The sequence below is a fragment of the Toxotes jaculatrix genome, chromosome 3 (genome assembly GCF_017976425.1).
Source record: "Toxotes jaculatrix isolate fToxJac2 chromosome 3, fToxJac2.pri, whole genome shotgun sequence".
NCBI classification, from domain to species: domain Eukaryota; kingdom Metazoa; phylum Chordata; class Actinopteri; family Toxotidae; genus Toxotes; species Toxotes jaculatrix.
Window position 1 is genome coordinate 25,332,783 of NC_054396.1, and position 19,887 is coordinate 25,352,669.

The following is a 19,887-nucleotide window of genomic DNA, read 5'->3' on the forward strand; positions in this document are numbered from 1 at the left end:
CTCTAAATATGCAGACATCTTTTTCTAGAACAAGGTAAGTGGTTAGAGATGAGTCTTTACAGCAGCATCAGTGATGTGAGGACAGGCAGAAACTGAAGTAGACTATAACGACTGTGAATTATGTTCTGTTCTGTTTTATACTGGCTCTCTCATTAAACTGTCTGTGAGAAAGTAAATATTTAAGTATCACATGTAAAACAGCAGCAGTACTAAACTGAATTATCACAGTAACATGTAGAGGTGAAATGTGTCTGCCTGGAACCAACTGAAGCTGCTTCAGCTTTTAGAGATTTTCAGATAATATATGCTGACTGTGATCAAAATCTCCTTTTTTGACGCTGCTTTCTTCCCTGTGGCACAAAGTCAACATCGCTGGTGATGCTGCAGACTCATCTGACTTCAGTGAGCGCCTCGAGCAAAGAGCGGTATTATTAGATTACCTGTGATGAAGTGAGTTAGATGCTATTGCCAAGTGTTCGGTTGTTGTGAGGTGCAGGTGTGTGTCTACGTGCAATTTCGTCTCGTGAATATGCGTGTATACTTATTAATGTATTAAATTTGCATTGTGAATGTGTTATCTTCTCATAGGTACACAATTATCCATCCATGACAATGCTACTCTCTTAGAAATTTCACGCTGGCCTCATCTCCACAGGTCTAATTCACCCTCCCCCTGCAACAACCTTGGTCTAATTGCATTTACCTGTTGGAGCAAATCCCATTTAGGAAATTCAATACACATTCTGAATGAATGGTCTGCTCTGCATTATGGTTTGAGACTCGTGGCACCTCCGTTTTACAATCCAAAATATTGAGGTCATAAAAACACATAATCAAAAAAGCAAATTAACCTATTTAAAGATCAACCACAGATACAAGTGGACAAGTGATCTGCTGTGGGGTTTTTATTTTTATTTATTTATTTGAAACCAAAGCTCAGTTTGGTAATGCTTGCGTTGTTGAAATAAAATATGTAAGAAAAGGCTAATGGTGTATAATTTAAAAGGTCACTGCTTTCCATTTGTAGACACAATTAATGAAAATTCTCCAAAGGACAGGCTGTGTTTAACAAGATATTTTCTAAAATCATCAAACCAATGAGGCTTAACGACAAAACAACAGCTTGTTATTGTCAAAGGATTAAAAAGCAAGCGAAAAAATGCATGGAAGGCGAGGAGAACATCAAATGTCTTAATATAATTTGCCTCTGAATTTGTTAATATTTTGTTTGTGGACAAACACCTGAATACACTTTAAAATGAATTAACATCTTCATAGATAAACGTCTACATTCTGCATATTTCAGATGCAACTGATTGCCATTTCTTCACACTATAGGAAGTGACATCAGATGTTGACAGCGTGTTTCAGGCACGCCTCCCTGGAAATAAGGAGAGGGGAGAGGGCATGAGATAAACCATGGTAGATTCAGAGGCAGACATTGGATTGACATGGCTGTGTGCAGCTCAGCACTACGATCTGCATCCATGAGGCTCCTTCCTGGACATTTGGATTCTCCCTCCACAGCCACACAGCCTTGATCCGGCGCTGGATAGCGTAACATTGAGCTGTGCCGTGTTTTCACAGCATGTTGCAGGGCACTGGGAGATAGAGAGGGAATAATAAGGGGGGACAACCTTACCACACACTTGAGCGATGTTCTACGAGCGCCTCTCTCTCTCATTTCAGACCGTCAGCCTTTTCTACACAGAGACCTGGGACTAATGGAGGGATGCAACGATGCTACTCTTTGCTTGTCATGCTTGAATCACAGCTTCATATATCCTTTTGTGTCAGAGACCTTATTGCCTTTGTCTGTCACTGCTGCCAGATCAACTGTGGGGTAGCGTGGCGGACACAGCCCCCTCCTCAACCCCCCTCTCCCTTGTCTGTGCCCCCGGCTTCTCATCACTCCCCGCTCGCTCGTGTCTATTTACCTACCCTCCCCTCTCTGTTAAGCTCCGTCTTTCTTGCTCTCCCTCTCTCTACTGCTTACTATCTCCCTCTCTTTTCTCTTTCAAAGCAGGCAGTCTGCTATTCTATCCAAGCAGCTTGCTACATGATCTCCTGGAAAACAGTTTTCACCGCTGCTCTGCCGCCTCACAGTTCCCGAGCCGATTTTCATCTCCACAACGGCAGGATGTTCCTTCACGAGGATTGATCCCCGTCCACCCCCTTTCACTCTCCCCTTCCCTTCCCTTGTCCTAATCTCCTGCCCTCTGACCCTCACCCTCTTATTCTCTACCCCCACCCACCCTCTCCTATTCGCTCTGACCCCGAGCCTCTTTTCCTCCTAATTCATTTGACCCCCTTGACCATGTTGCCATGTGTCTGCTGGCTCCAACCTATCCTCATCTTGCTGTCCTCTGTCTTATGGACCCGGGGGGAAAACTGCCCAGCAACCTGCCTGTGCCCAGATCCTCACACCGTGGACTGCAGTGGCCGTGGGCTGACCCGTCTACCCAATGAGATCCCCTTGGATGTGCGCAGGCTTTTGCTGGCTGACAACTGGATACCCCGCATCCCCTCGGACTTCCTGGTTCTGTACAGTGACTTGGTCTACTTAGACCTCCGGAACAACTCGCTCTCCCACATAGAACCGGGGACGCTCAGCACCTCTTCCAGGCTGGTGTTCCTGGACTTGGGCAGCAACAATCTGACTGAAATCCCTAAGGGGATGTTCGGGGAGTCCCGTAGCCTCATCAAACTACGACTGGGCAACAACCCCTATCTGAGCCTGGTGAGTGAGGATGCTTTCCTGGGCCTCACCTCTCTGAGAGAACTGGAACTGGAACGTAATGCGCTGTCTGCCCTAAAGGTGGGGGCACTGAGTCAGTTGCCCTCCCTGAGGGTGGTGAGGCTAGAGGGCAACCCCTGGGTATGCAATTGCAACTTTGCCAACCTGTTCACATGGCTGATGGAGAACAGCCACAAGCTTCCAAATGGTAAGTTGTAACATCTAAGAAGCTTTTGCTTTCCATATGGCTGACCCAAATAAAGCGTATCTGAGCACAACATACAACAGTATTATGGCAAATCCATTGCCATAACATTTCTCTGGTCTATTTATGTTTTCCCTGTAGGAGAGGGAACCCCCCTCCCTCTCCCTCGTTCTAATTTTGTCTCTTTTGTCCTCCACCCCCATAGCTTATAATGTGTGAGACAGCGTGTGTAATATGAGACAATAGCACTTGTTTGAAAGTGAAAACTACAAGGATGCTTTGTTTACATATATTATTAAATTCAAAACTGAAAACAAGGCACTAACTAAAAATGCAGCATTGTCCAATATAGAAAAAGACATTTATCAACTCACATTAAGAATTTTAGCTAGAAGTTTTTCTGGTTCCACAATTTCAGGATGCATATAAAACCAAGTGTTGACCTCTATCTTGCGTGGTAGTCAGATCGATCAATTTGCGGCTTATATTTATATAATACTTATTTATATAATACTTGCCATTTGGTGGACATTGTAATTCAACAGTGTTCTCAAGGATTTCTCTCCTGCACCAGTGAAAGTCAGAGCCTTTCACTCCTGTGTTTAACGCTCAGTGCATGTGAATTTTTAGGCCCATACTATAGACTCTACCAATGTGATTCAGCCTGGAGGGTTGAGTTAGATAACAAGGCTGAAGTTTTCAGCTCAGCATGTGCATGCATATTTGAGGAACAACACAAAGCAAAGGGTCACTGTAGAATTATTATACTGTGGGTAAGATCTGGACTAGGACTTGATATGGAGTTTCGAGGATAAAACACAAAGCTTCACAATTGTTCAAATCTCTGTTAATATCATTCAGTTTATGGTAGACTACAGAAAATATCTGTCAGAAGCCATTTACTCCCAAACAAATCATCATAATTTTGTTTTGTTCGGCAGGAACTATAAATGTTTTACTGAAGGTCGGTCGTATGTACATTACTATTAACGTCCTCACAAAGGACACAGACAGCAGTTATCTCATAAGTGCAAGCCAGCACGTGGGAGCCAGGGAGGCAAAAATAAACAGATCTGACAGTTCAGCCACACATGACTAGCAGCTCGTGCTGTTATCATTTTTAGATCAGTGCAGTTTTGACGTATTACAGGATTTTGGCTTAATCTGAGAATTTAATGTGAATGTGGCTCACAGTGTGGTGTCACATGCCCATGGACGTACAAGGTGTATTTTAAAAACATAATTCAGCTTATGAATACAGTACACGATCTTCAGGTACAGAGTGTTGAATGAAAGTGTACAGATAAGGACTGGGAACATTTATTTCTGTCACTGTTCCAAGGTTGTTTCGGGTGTGATATGTTGACATGTATTTACAAAGAACAGTTTCTGTTCAAAGCAGTGGCCCAAGTCTTCTGACTCAAGATGTAATTTTTCTGAGATTTGAAAAAAGGACTTTAGATATTAGATATGAAACCTAAAATTCAGGCAAAGCTGATAACTAACCAAACCACATGAAACTCATTAGACATCAAAGCCTCTTCATATGGAAATCCTGATTATATCATGTTATAATTATTCTATATATTTCATGACAGAATTGTCATATATCTTAGCAAAATGATTTAATTCAGCTTGCCTGAATAACTGGCCTGACTGCTGCAAACTGCTGACTACTCACAAAAACAAACTCCTGATGTACATTTAGGCCACAGTGTACTGCGCTATTGATACTGCTTTTGCTGTCCCCTCTGTTCTTTTCTGCATTTGCCCCAAAAACAGACAAGTTTGGGCTTGTGAGGAGGCAAAGTTGATAAACTGGCAAGAAAACCTAATTCCCCCTAGTACGAGGCTGCGAATGCATTAATCACAGGGTCTATGTGTTGTCAACTGCAAGGCATAATGAATTGCATTAGCAGTGCTGGCCAAGCAGACATCAAAAACAAAGAAGGCGCCAACGGCATAGCCAAGCTCCTGGCAAGGCTGCCAACTGGCCCCAGTATCTACACACTCTCAAATTGAGTTAGTAATGCATATCTCACCTCATATGTAGCTCTTACATCCCCATCAGTGGGTGTTTGCTTTATGACCCCAGAGATGAGTCTGCTGGCTTGGACAAAGCACACACACACACACACACACACACACACATGCTTATTTGTATGGAATATCTTAAGTGGACCACATTTGGTCTTTTGTATTATTTTATCAGTTCCTTTGACCAATAGAAGGTGTATGGGATGTGCTTTGCAATGCAAATAATGCCGCAAGATGATGACAAATAACATTTAAATAGAAAAATAATTATTTTTCATCTTAGGATCTTCTTATCTTAGGCTATGCAAATGACTTCTGTAACAGGTCAGAGAGGACAAAAAGTAGTTTCGCTGAACTAATAATGTCCTCCAAAGCAAGTCTTTGTCTTTCTCTGTGGAGAATTTCAGCAGGGCGAGACTATTGACAGAAGAGCATACAGAAGAGTACAGTTGTGTCACACAGAGTCTCTGAGGATCACAAATCTGCTATTGAACAAACATAAACTAGCAGTGAGGCTTGTAGTGAGCTGCATTTACAAACACAGCCGGTTCTCACATTCAGGCATCATACTGTCAGACCTAATTAATGTAATGACTGAGCTCTCGATAACAGAAAAATGCGATGACCTATTCTCTGCAACACCGAATTAGAAGTGATTACACAATAGCAGATGGACACTCATTAGTGAATGAGCTTGACTTGATAAGCTTTTGACATGTATCAACTCTAACAACCATCGCAAGTGTGGGCGTTTCCATTTAATATCACACACACCATAGAGAAAATCTATTACAGAGACAGAAATTGCTCTTTAAACTGTATATGAGTGTGCTCTTTCCATCTGTGTGGGTGTCGCATCCTCATATTTGTTTCATCATACAAAAAATCAGTTACAGAACAAAGAAATATTGTTTAAATTTTGTCTGACCTCTCTTAAAGCGGCTATATTTAAGTGTAAAACAACATAAAAAAATTAACTAACTTCATCAACAGAATGTGAATAAACAACAGTTTTTTAATTTTGTCAAAGACGACAATGTATGGTGTTGCAGAAATATCTGCTTAAGTTAGAAGCTAGCTGCTAACCAGCTAGCCCCAGCCCGACACGTCTCGTACTACCACTGTAGCATCCAGTCTGCCTTCAGTCCAACGTGAGACGATGAAGACATAGTAACTGCAAGCAGCCGTTCTCTACCTGCAACAGCCTGCTGCTCTCCCTCGACCTCTCGTGACTCGTCCTCTTCTCCTGCCGCTGCTACATCTTCCTTGTCTCTCTGACTGGGTGTGAAATCGTCATCAGTCTAACAATAACAGAAGAAAACAACCAATCAGTTACATAATCAGATTACGAGGAAAACCTGAGTGGAAAACATTATTCCCCAATCAATGCAGGTTTGGCAACATGTCAACAACTGCCCTGTGCCGAGGTGAGAGTTATTCAAGTTAACGTCTGCTCAACATGAGCGTGGACCACCCAACTTTCTTGTAATATGCTGCCCCCTATTTGTTTGGAATATAAATTCTGGTTGGCCATTTCAAATATGCAGTGTTCAAACTGACATACTGACACTCATATATGAGTATGCTCACTGCTTGATTTTTGAATGTGGTGTTTGATTTACACTACTGTCCCACAACACAATGCACAAAGAAAATAGAGGAACTGCTCACGGGTGGAAAAATAAAAAAGAGGAAAAAACCATGGAGAGAAGCTCCAGAAAAATCTCGGAAAATAAAATTAGGAAATCCTAAACAATTCTTTTCCTGTGTTTTCCTATAATAAGTTTACGCCAATCAGTCCACATTGTGTTTAGTTTTTCTGCTAGTACAAAATGGTAGATGCATTTTTTGTATATTAATTACAAGAAAAGCAAATGATTGAACTCAGTGAATCAGTGTTTAGTGGAGCTTCAGAAACTTAATATGATTTAAAAACTGACCACAGACCATGACAAAAATGCACTTCTATTAATAAGAAGACATCCTAAGATCTCTATGCTTCCCTCTGTGGTGACCTGCATCATGTAGCAGCTGCAGAGCCCATGCTGTAAACCCAATTCCCATTCCATTTTTCACATCTTGATTTCCCCTGTGATTTAGAGTTCACAAAGCAGCACACTTCTCTGTTTGCATAACTTTGATTACTGCACGTCAGCATGATGAGTGGGTGGAAGATACCGAAAATTCTCAACTTTTTTTTGGATAGGAAAATAGATCTCTGTCCTCATGGCTGTGTTTTGTCTCCTATGCGAACCACAGGATGGGATTATTTCATAGCTAAATCTGACTTTCACACTGACAGAATATCTTTACAGAAATGCAGTCAAGCATTCATTTTGAGCTGTAAGGTGTTAAGAAAAACAACAAACATATAGCTGCTTCCATTCATTCATATTTGTTTTTCTGCACCATTTCTTTGTCTTTTTAGCCACCAATCAGGTTTATAAATGTTTCAATGGAGGGATGAGTGTAAACATGATCCACTGCTGTCTCCAGTGCTCTTGGGTTAAGGATGAACAAAGGCCATGTATAATTCAGAGTGACACAGTTCTACGGCACATTGGCCAGGGTAATTGGAGCCAGAGCTGCCTACAGGGCAGGGTAGGCCAACTCCTATGAGAGATTGAGGCTGGGGCTCATCGTGGCATTGCTATCAACACTAGCCATGACCTGGGCAGTTTCACTACAAAGTAGAAGTTCATGTGACAGGGTCAAAGTCTGAATTTTCCTTCACAACCTATCAAGTTGCTCCCCAGAGACCTGTTAGCATACTGCACGATCAGCTCTGAAAATATGATGCCACTGACCAGCGCTACGTAGCACACGCTCGCTTGATGCTCCACATGACATTACTTGCTATCTTTACTACTCATGGGCATGTGGTGAGAAAATATCTATCCCATTAACACAGGCTGACAGCTTCTTCTATCTTGGCCTAATTTAATGTTTATTTAAAGTTGGGATGTGAGCGAGATAGTGCTGGCAAGGGAGAGCAGAGTGTGAAAAGGTGGACAGAATTACACAGTGTGACAGCATCAGCTGCTGCATGTACAGAAGCAGAAAGGGATAATCTGCCAGTGTCAGAAATAAAAGGTGAAAAGCCAAAAGCTTTATTTCACTGGCAGTGTGCTGCACCGTGCATGATGGATACTTTCCTTTGTGCCTGTGTGTGGTCGAGTGTGAAGCACAAACTGCTCAGACTTGCAAATTTAGCTGTTTCATCATAATGAATTGTGACAGTAGACAAACTGCTTTTTTATTTTCATGAAAAAACAGTGAAATTTATCTAATGGTGTTTACCTTTTAACATCTCCTGTATTTGGGAATGAGCAACGTTTCTGTGTGTGAGTGTGTGTGTGTGTGCGTTTGTGCTTTTGTGTTGAGGCATTTTGAATATGCCTGTGGTACAGTGACGTCACCGAGTCTCCATGCAAAAGGAATCCCCTCCTGAATGATTCACCCTCGCCCCACTGTCACATGAATGCCTGTCATTTAGTGCATTCATTTCACACATTCTCCACTCTGTTCCTCTTCCAACTCTTGCTCTTGTGCTCTTCTTGTATGAATCCCTCACCATTTTCTTTAGACGGTTTCTGTGATTGCAACTGAATAATTCTTCAGTCTCTGTAATTATGTCTGCCCGGTCCTTTTTACATCTACTGAGTATTGGACTTGAGTGGCACATTCATCTCGGTTAATAAAGTAGGGAAGGGACAGTTTTGTGAGTCATCATCACAACTGGATTATTTAGGTGGACTGTCTAGACACCAGTGATTTGGGAGCAAGTGAAGACTTCTGCATGAATGCCAACTCCTTCAGGAGTCTGCAGATGTGAGATTGTGGTGATTTTGCCTTTGCTATTGGTGCAGAGATCAATCTGGACAGACAGTGTGGTGTCGAGGGAGGGAGGAGAAACAAGCCTCCGATATCAGTCTGTCACAGCTAGGTAGATCCATCACGGCCGAGACAGCAGATAGCTTACCCCCTCGGCTAGCTGTAATCCTGAATGTAATCCATCAACTGTCCATGCCAGGAATGTAACGTAGCTGTGTGGGCCAACACACCTGATAGTGTTAGGGCATAATTTCTGTTATATTATTGCACAGTATCCTGCTCCAGCCACACTCTTTATGATCAAAGTGGTGTTTGGGGTTATTTATAAACTCCAAAAATTGCACTGTATTAGCTCACCCACTTACCCAAAACCTTTTAAAATGATGTAATACTTTTTATTTACTAATTTGTTCTGGGGTTTTTTTTGTGATTGTTTATATTTCAAGGTTTCCTTTGTCACTACAAGCTGGGCGAGGTCACAATTAATTTACCTTCACAGATTTTATTGTGAGTTTTGGTGGAGAGATACTCCTTTCATATAAAACCCACTCTACTAGACATATGAGAGCAAATGCTTAACCTGCATTTGACCCATTCATATAATCCATGGACATCAAATAGCAGAGACTCCAGTCTGCAATTATATTTCCACACACATCATTGCTAAATGGAATTAGGTTGAATAAAACAGGTACCGAATTAAGTTACAGGTATAAGCATCAAACAAAGTTCCTTAATCTTGTAGACTATGTCCAACTCTTTCTTTCATTTCAACCTTGCTCAGAAATCTATATTTAGTGTCACCTCTTCTCAAAATTTGGGTAGGGAATCTTGTTCAAATGTAGGAAATTTGGGAGTTTTGGCAAGCAGACATTAGCTACAGTACATTAGCATGGTGATTTTTGAGTCCACACTTTGGGCTCAATTCAGCGGCTGAGAGTAGGCCTATATTTGGAATAAAAATCAGCTGGAAGAAGGAGGAACAGCCAAACTGACTTTCGAAACAAAGCTGCACCGAGCTGATCAGTGGCTGGTTAGCTAAGTAGAATCCTTCAGAGTCTTTCAAAAACCTTCCTTTACTAAGATTTGGAGCCTTCATGCATCATTCTGTTATACAATAGTCGCTGCCCTCATTGCTAGCCAGAAAAAAAGTCATCAGTTGTTTTTTAAACTAACATAATTGATTGGACTTCACTGCAGACATTTTAATGCCAGTTTGTTTGGTAGTTTTCTTTGCCAAGTGGGAGATGAGTATCAAAAATACCACGAGTTAGCAGGTTCAAAGCTGTTCGTTTTTGAGCTCTAAGTTTTTCTGCAGAATTTTGTTTGACATAAAGCAGCTCATAGTCAACAAATGTGTGTAAAAATGGCAGCGCTTCCCTACCAGACTCAGATCCCCACAGGTTTCCTCCATCTCTAATCTGAGGCCACATCATCTCTAAATCTGTGCATCCTCTCTCAGCAAAAGCTGTGCACATTTTGTCAAGGACAAGCATGTAATTCTGAGAAGCAGTTATTATGGTGTTTGTTCCAGAAGATTCCACTTTTGGCCAAATACCACAGCTGTTCAGTAATTCCCCCTTTTGTCAGGCAGTGAAATAAGTCTGTGTGCCCTGTTGTGTAATTTTAGCTCTTAACTCCAACAGTGCAATTCCAGTGGAAAGCTGCTATCAGCCTTTGCAAATTCAGTTTTTTTTTCTTTGCACACATGATGATGATGCATGTTTGTTTTAAAATAAATGACAAAATTTGTATGAATATATATTTCAGACACACAAAGTACAGCTTTTGACATTGTCTGACATACTCATATATCTAGACTAATGTAAAAAAAATCAGCTAATGTTGACCCATGCTGGAAATAACGATGAAAAGAATCAAACTTTGTTGTCTCTGTCCACCACCGGACTGTTCACTAACTGTGCTTTGGTCATGATTAATGTGATAATGCTGAAACTCCTGCAGGGACCACGTGTTCACAGGATAATTTCAGTCTCAGCTGTTATTAATCAAGCATCTAGGACAGGCAAGACCGGGCAGAACTGTCTCAAAGGCAAAGGCTAAGTCTCTGAGGTGATGGGTTACTTTGCCTTGCAATAAGTGCACTGTGAATATAAATATGATCCATTTATCTCAGGCACAAACACACGGGACAGGCTCTCCATTATATTGGATTTTCAGATGTATTCAAAGCCTTTGTCTTTAGGAAGGTGTGCGGCAGTGATACTAAAGGTGAATGTTGTGTTTTTTAATTACACTGCTGTTGGAACAATTTATTACTACAAGGTCGGTGCAGTCTGTCTGTGTCTGCCACTTTCTCAATACTCGATTTGCTCATTTATTTCCTTTCTCTGCCGCTCGTGTGTTATCATTAAACAGTCAGCCACTTACTGGAGGGGATTTATTTTGTACAAACTCCAGCTCAAGCACATCAATAGAGCAACCTTGTATGGCAACTATTAAAATAGATCATTACCAGTTTCACAAGACTGTGTTATTATGAAGTAAAAATAAAAAATGTATCTGTATGTTTATATCATCCAAGGTCAAACTACTGATATTCACAACATGCCATGCTGTGACAGACACTGGAAATGTTACAGGAAAAAAAAACAAAAAAAAACGTCTCTTCTCTAAAAGCCTGCTGAGCCAAACTGTAATTTGGAAACAGAACTGATGCTTTTAAAGTGTGACCCATATGGTTAGTTACACAACACAATTCTTAGAATATCAGATTTTTAAAGCTTAAAAAACACATTTTCAGCTCATGATTGTCACAACGACAGAGCTGATTAACCACCCCTAAAAGTCAGGTCATCGTTGCCTCGTCAGCAGACTTGCATGTAATGCAGACTGAGAATTTTTCTCACATACAGCAAGCTATGAATTTGTTTTGATTTCTGATTCCCCTGACATACGGTCGACATGTCTTCGAATAATCATGCCAGGAACCAGGGTGCTCTTCTCTGGCTCAACCAAGATTGTTGGTATTGGCTCTTTGTCAGTTTGGAGCCTCTTTATTGATGCTGGGTTTGCTTCTGACTCACTTGATGTGATGCTGATTCAAGGCTGCTTGGGTTTTTCTGTGGAGCTTGTCCAGTAGGCGCTTAGATGCGTGGTTGTGGCAAGCCTAGTTATGGTGTTCATGTATTCCGCGATAAGAGCAATGCTGAATTGTTCCCACTACAATGCACTGCTAGCAAAGCTTGATAAACTTATTCCTACATGTCATTGACCTCCATTGGTGTCTGGTGACATGTCCCTTCCTCAGGTCCCTTTAGACTAAATCCCACATATACTATCCTGGCGCCACAAATACTCAATAGAGCACAGAATGTGAATTTATCTGCAGCTGAAAACAGAACCCAACAATTGCACTATTTATTTTTGTTCACTAATGTTTTCTAAAAACTACAGTTTACTTAAGGAACTGCACACAGACTGAGGGTAAGGGAAACTTGTACTCTGTTCCCCAGTGATAAGCAGTTTCTATTGTTGTTTGTAAAAGCCTGACTAATGCTGTTAGTCAAACTTTCTTCATGCATCATTGTAATGAACTTGTTGTATTTGTATTTTACAAGTTTTTATGAGTATAAGCTCTACAGGAGGGAGAGGCCATTCATCATCACCATATGATCCTGCTGCTTGGTGTCATGGGATGTTAATATGGTAATTTAAGTTTTGAAAAAAAAATCTGAGCTGCTGCACACATCCTCAAGTTAAATCAAAACATCCACATGCTCATGTCTATTAAAAAAAAAAAAACTCTGTTTATTGTGTCCACTACCAGTTGAAAGAAATGTGAGAATCTGTATCTTGTATTAAGGGATTAGTTTCACTAAGTTTTATCAAGCTCCTAAAGAGTTCAGTTACAACCCTAATTAATACTGTAGTGAGTCAATCGGAGGAGCATGGAAACCAATTCCATGCCATCACTAATTTCCATTATTTCTTTTTCCATTGTCACTTAACACTTCTGAAGCAGTTTCAGGCTGTTTTCTTTACAATTATTTATACATGTATAACAAAGTTTTACATATCAACTAATACAAGCAACATTATTTTCCTTATTGTTTCATTGCAAATTGAGTTTTTCAGTTCAGTTTATTTCCACGTTGCTCTAAAAACTGGGAAATTTAAATGTCAGACATGAAATACCCACAGAAATTATACGTGAGTCTAAATTAAGGTTCTTCAATGAATGGACATACTCTAATTGTAGCCAGTTATAAGAGAAGCTTTTCAGTTGTATTATAGCAAAGCACATTGCAAATTGTGCTGACTGTTGAGCAAAGACCCAGAATTGATGTACTGCCAAGTTTTTGTATTTGCATCTGCAACATCAGTAGAAAGTAGCCACCCACACTGCAAGGCTTCATGTCTTCCCACCTATAAGCTAAGATTCACATCAATATGTCTAGTTTTCCTAAAGTACATTGCCAATACGAAGGTAATTTACTGTACAGATTCTCAACTAAGGTGTATTCAGTGTTAGGAGTATGGCAGTTATGAGACATATCATTCTTAATAAAACCTTAAAAAGGTTAAGCTTAAAAAATTAAAGTTTAACAAAGCTGTCAGTAAAACAAGTTGAACGACTGAGTCTGTAAGCATGTGAAAGTGAACACAGTCTACTGTAGTTTCAGTGGTAGTATCAGTGGCCACTGTTTAACATATACATGTTAAAACTGACCCCGATGATCCAGTGTCGATCTCATTTGTAATCACGGGTCGGAAAAGAAGACTCACTGGAGGACTTGTACCCTTGAAATCCAATAGGCCACTGCCAATGTCCTTTTCCATTTAAATGATGTCTGAACAATAAACTATATGAAAGTGACAGAGCAGCACTCGGTGATTTATCGTGCTTTCAGCTTGAGATGAGTTTGGTCAAGGTGCCCCTGTCTCAGACGGCGTCCTTCACTGAAGCATCAGTAAATGTTTGAGATGTAACTGTGGGTCATATTTAATGAGGAAGTGTATTCTTAGTGGCAGCTTAAATAAAAATGATATAAACTGGTGTTTATCTCATTCTCCAAACCATGTAGAAAAGATGCAAAAGAATTTGTTTTGTTATCAGAGGCACAGAGATAGGCTAACATCCCAAAGACAAGACAAAAATAAAGCCTCTCTAACAGAACAAAAGAATAATTTGAAATGTACAGTAGATAGTAGATATTAAGTAGACTGTACGGTAGAATGTACATTTACAGTATCACTCTGCTCCACAGTTTCTTTGTATTTCAACTTTATTCCCACAGTAAACCTATATACTGTGGGTGGATGCACTTTAGTGCAACATCAACTTATAAGCGAAGACTTCTCATCAACCTTAGGCTTATTAAATCAGCTCCCAGTCTTAGGAAAAAAACCTGCCCATTTAAATTCAGATTTTTTTTTTAAAACACAACACTGTGAGAATCAAACAGCTCTGTACAAACAAGGCACCTCAAACTCTGCACTCTGTCTCTCTGAAGCAAGTGTGGGCTGTGTGAGCTATGGGTCTAATGGCTGGGTTATACTATAAAAGAAGTGGTTTGTACAACTTGTTGTTCAGCCATGTCGGAAATTAAAAGTGTTTTTCCCTGATTTCAGGGAAGGCAGAGTGGAAATCCAGCAATCACGGGGGGTGATATTGTTTAAAAATGGGGATAACAGCGCATATTTACAGCCAGGATGTCGAACTCAAATGTACACATGAAAAGCGCCACAAATTGTTGTGTTAAGAATGAAAAAAGAGCTAGAGAGAGAAGCTCAAACACAGCGTACTTTTTCACCTATGCATGGCTGCCCAATCATGGCCTGCTGTGGGTGTGAGTGTTGGGCCGTCAGTTTAGGAGAGTTATAGAAGGTGTTGGACACGGTGGGGGGAGGGGAGGCCCATCCAACAATCACTTGTGATGGAATATACTGGCCTTTGGGGAATCAGTGACATAGTAAATAAGTTCTTGTGTGCTCTGAATTAAGACATAGCTGAGTGCTGTGGGCTTTTTTTTTCTAGATGATGTAATTTCTGAATGGCTGCCATGTGAATTAATTTCTATAGAAATCCATAAATGTGACATAAGTCACTGCTAAGTAGGTTTAGGAAATCTGTCTAATCTTGTTTCTTGTTTTGGCGCAGGAGTGGAAGGCATGGAGTGCTCCCTCCCCATGGACGGCAGACGAGTGTCCCTGACCCAGCTCTCAAAGGACAGCTTCCGTGAGTGCCAGGCCACCCTGACTCTAACAGACCTGCTCATCATCATTTTCTCTGGCATCTCAGTGTCTGTGGTGGCCATCATGACAAGCTTCTTCCTGGCTTCAACTGTCCATTGCTTCCAGCGCTGGAGTAAAGGCACCAAAGGGGACGAGGAGGAGAGTGAAGAGTGAAAAGGATTTACTTTTAAAGGCCCGTGTGGGACGGGTGCTTCAAACAATGAGGGGACACCGCAGACAGTGTGTGCTACATGTGACAAGTTTCATGCTGCTTCTGGTGAACATGCAGGACTGTTTAACGGTAGGATCTTGCCCTGGTACGGTTGCAGTTGTTGTCTTTGCACATGGACAGTTGAAATATGGCAACAAAGGACGTTGCCATGGAATGAGCCAATGTCCTACTAAAAATTAGTGAGTGCTCCAGCTCCACTCGCAAAATGATATTATGGAATTCATATTTTCGAGTGTGAGAGCGTGTGGTCGTGTTTTATGGCTACTGGCCCTTGGCTCTTTGATTATAGGCCTACACAAATATTATAAGGCTAATGTCTTTATTATGAAATAGAAACAGATAAAAAAAAAAGAGAAGTGTTGCTGCAGTGCTGTCATGTTAGTGTTAGACAAGCCACTAACTTAAATAACATCTGATCACATGGACCTCCAGCTGTGGAGTCTGAATCCTGTAAAGTGACATCAAAGTTAGCGCGACCTCTTAGACAATTTTCATTGGGGTTTTTATTTGTGTAGGCCAGACTGCTTGATCTTGATCCCATAAAAAAGGATGTCATACCGACCAGTGACCTCAGTATTTAACTGCCTATAACATGATATGCTGGCATATCCTGCCATTTACAATGTCTTTTTTGGACAGTCTCACTCACCAACATTCAAAAGTGGTTCACAAGCACCAGAGAAGGCAAATATTGTTGTTCCTTCTGCATGTAAAATCAGACAGTGACAAAGGTATCAGTGAGACAGGGAGGGGTCACACAATGATGAGTAGTTTGGTAGGTGAAGTCCCATAGGCAGGTAGAGTTGGGTCTACACGTTCTTTCAGCAGTATATTCATTATATAATCATAAATTTATGTACAAAAGAAAACAGTGTACAGTCAAACAAATATATAAATCAAGAGGATATACTGTATGTTCCTTAGATTGATAACTGTGAACTGTGTAGAAAGAAATTGATAAAATATCTACAATATAATCTTGAAAATTATGGCAAATACGGTATTGAAATAGAGCCTATGTATAACTTATGTCACACAACGCACTTTAAATGGTGAACCTAATTTTGGCAAGCCCCTAATCTCACCGTGTAGACTGGTTTTGTCTTCATCTGCCAAAGATTAGGTTTCAGTGAAGGAGAGATTGCATAATAAGGACTTTGTAGTGGATAAAGTTTTATTTAGTGAGGTAGTGATAGCTCCTGAATAGAAGGCACCACTATAGCCAAAACACACTTTGTATACGCATATTCTACTCAGTCAAACAGTTACAGTCTCCAAAGCTTTACATTTCGTTCTGTTCTGTCTCTGACTAAACCAGCTGTCTTACTTGGTTTCATACATGGCAGTCTTCAACCTCTATTTTAACACAAAGGTCATTTCAGAACAAATAGTTATTTACTGTATGAGGCTGGCGAGCAAGAGGTTAGTTTCTTGAGGAATAAATAGATGTCTATTGATGTATTTAAGATGTCCAGAATATATACGTCATGTCCTTTTACTAAAAATCTTCCAATAATCTGTAGTAAAGCTGCTGATTTTATATCCTGGGGAAGTATCATCCCAAAACTCTTACTGTATCAGCATCTGCATTCACAAGAGTGACAGTACAGTACAATCTAAATTAAATAAAGCAGTGCCCTAAATTTTATGGGTTTCGGTTTGTTATTTGCGTCCTGTAAATTTAAATCCCCCATGATTAGGATTTGGAATGCACAAAGCCGGACTCTTTGTATTTCCCCCCCCCCCCCCCCCCCCCCAAGAGCTAAGGTATGTTGCTTCTCACATTCTTGTAAGGCATGAATAATTCAGCAAAACTGAGATATGAAGCAGAAAGAAGCAGAAAGAATGTCAAGCCTCTAAATGCAAACAAGCAGAGCTTAGAAAAAGAGCCATGAACAAATAGAGTCATCGTTTCTGTGTGCTCAACAAAAGATAAAAAGGAATTCCAAATGCTCCTGTCCCTTTAGAACAAGTCATAACCCTGAATGTGCTGCAATCTGAAGCACATTTCTCAGAAATGACAAAGAATAAATGTGGCCTTATTTATTTTTGTTATTTTTCATTAGTATCAGCATCAGTAAAAGCACAAAGATTTCACGTGAAACTAACGCCACCCCAGTACACTTTAAAGGATGTGTCACATCATGTGTTGGTACCAGCCTGTGTTGTCACGGTATGTTTTCACTAATGTGTGTTGTCACATGTTGTGCTGAAAGTGCCACATCCTTATAAACAGAGTAAGATTCGTTCTGTATAGATGTCACGTATTTGCCAGAATTCAAATCATGTGGGACACTTTGAAGACATAAGCCCATTGAAAATTTGTATTCATTTATAACAGCCAATTTACCTTTCTCTAAATCTCTCCTCTGAACAGCAAATGTCCAGTCATAGCTTAGTAACTGTAGCTAGGCACATCAACAGGCTTTGGATTTCTCTATTTCACTTCTAACATCTGATTAAATACAGTCATAAAGGGGAACGCCACTGAATTTCATATTTGAAATCCACTATTTCAGTTTCTTGTGGCATTTTGGTCGATAAGTGTGAATTACACCTAATACTTTATTGCTCACTGCCAGAGTAAAGGTGCCCTCATTTTTGACAATGAGGGTATGGACATTCATATGAAAAGTATAAAAGCATTTTGATTTCATATGTGTCCAGAAAGTGAGTTTCCATGAAAAGAGCAGTTCAGAAAACAAACGTTTGACTGCTTAGTACCATGAGAACAGCTAAAGTGGATTAATTGGATTGAGTGGTTTTCCCCTTAAACAGATGAGAAACTGCTTTCTTAACTGCAAACCGGAGGTGCAGACCTAAGCGAAGGAATCAGAGGGAGAGTTTTTATACATATCATTATCATTTCCAACTACTGTGTAGTTACTGTATATTAACAAATTATTATGTTAGCTTAGCTGTTAGCTTGACGCATACGTTAGCATGACATTTTCCTTTCTCTTACTCATTTTATTGATATCAGCACATTAGAGCATGCACTGTTGAGTTACCTACCGTATAAAGTTCAGATTCATGTCTATTTTTCTATTGAACCTTTCAGAATGAAGCGTTTATTTACTCTGTCAGTCCCCAAAGTAATTTTTTGGCATTTGCGCACCCCGGAAAGCAGAGACACTGGTGCCTGCTTTCCTTCTTTTTGTCTTGACATTGCTTAAAATACCAAAATTCATGTTATGTTTTGTCAGATAAATGTCAGAATGGCTCAATTCTAAATTAAGTAACAGGGGAGAGTGTGACGCTGTGGCTGCAGCTAAATGCATTTCCAAATGTCAAACAGACACTGTCAAACAGACCGTATGTGTAGCTGTATATTGATGTTTGGTAAAAAAAATAATAAAATAAACTAAATAAATACAATCTTTTTTTCTGTCCTCTGGTCTATATTTGTTAAGATTTATATTAGCATGTAAATGCAGATAAAGAAACAGGGTTATCATTTACTTTTAAGGCAATATATTGTATGCCAACATATGTCATGTATAGGCTACATCTGTGGTACAGCCCAACCTAACTAATAACATTGAACGGAGACAATCGGTGATATTTTCAATGATATATTCAAGCGTTCAGAATGTGACAACAGTAACAAAGCGATTCTTAGCAAAGCGATATCTGCCGCAAAGTGTTAATAATGACTCAATAATAACTGTGAATCTCTTACCCTCATTTCCTGGAGCTGACAGATTTTGTCTTGTCACAGCAGCAAATGAGAGAGGCTCATCTGTAAACACCGCACAGTGTGTTATTTCACACAGCACTGTTATCACACTGCAGGTATGCAAATGGCTGAACTATTTTTGGAAAGGGTGTTAGAGAAATTAGAGACTTGAAAAAAAATAAATAAATCAAATACCATCCGCTTGCATAACAAGTATCCAGCCTGTTAGTGGACAGTTTCTTTCATTCAGAGCCGTAAGCATTTGGACAATCTGTGTGCAACGTGATGAAAGGATAACCAAGTCAGACGAAAACAAATTGACATGCAATGCAATCCCATCCCAGCAAGGCATTTTTCCTTCCTGTCTCCAGTGTCTTTTTTTTTTTTCTTTTTTCTTTTTTTGCAGTGTCAAGTTCTTTAGCTCGTATGAGGCTCTGCATGGAGGAGTTACTCCTTGGTTGAAGGAGGTTTGTGTTTCTTTTTCCATCCCTCATGCTGATGATTCATTTCTCCACATTATTCTCAGAATGTGCCTTTGTTAGATCCCTTATATGAGAATATAAGAGGTGGTCCAACATGCATGCTTTTCTGAAGAAATCTGAAGTAAAGAATCATAGGATGAAAGCAACTCTCACCTTTAGGGCATGTAATGTTGGCTAGAGAGAAAGCAGTCTCATGGCACACGCCAGAGAACAATAAGCAAAGATTCATTTATGGAGATATGTGTGTTTCCAAATGGGCATTAATGTATTGGATGGGGAATAACATGCAAGACAGATTTGCACATGCAACATTTGTGCACCACTGAAAAGAGGCCTGTGAGGGTGGTGGTCGTGATGAGGATTCTCCTGCAACCATTTACCTCATTTGGTTGTCATGGCTACACAGCCGGAGGCCCGAGCTCTTGGACGCCGAGGCGGGAACAGGGAGAGGGAGGGATGCTGGGAAGCATGGCCCTCAGTGTG

General features: G+C 40.3%; 1 protein-coding gene across 1 annotated transcript; it reads left to right on the forward strand.

The window, feature by feature from the left end:
* Window positions 1-1,440: 1,440 nt before the first annotated feature.
* Window positions 1,441-18,623, forward strand: lrrc38b (leucine rich repeat containing 38b). The gene is made up of 2 exons (XM_041035058.1): window positions 1,441-2,945; window positions 14,938-18,623. Exons 1-2 carry the CDS (start codon window positions 2,318-2,320, stop codon window positions 15,183-15,185), a joined length of 876 nt encoding a protein of 291 aa, XP_040890992.1. The 5' UTR covers window positions 1,441-2,317; the 3' UTR covers window positions 15,186-18,623.
* The last annotated feature ends 1,264 nt before the right edge of the window (window positions 18,624-19,887 follow it).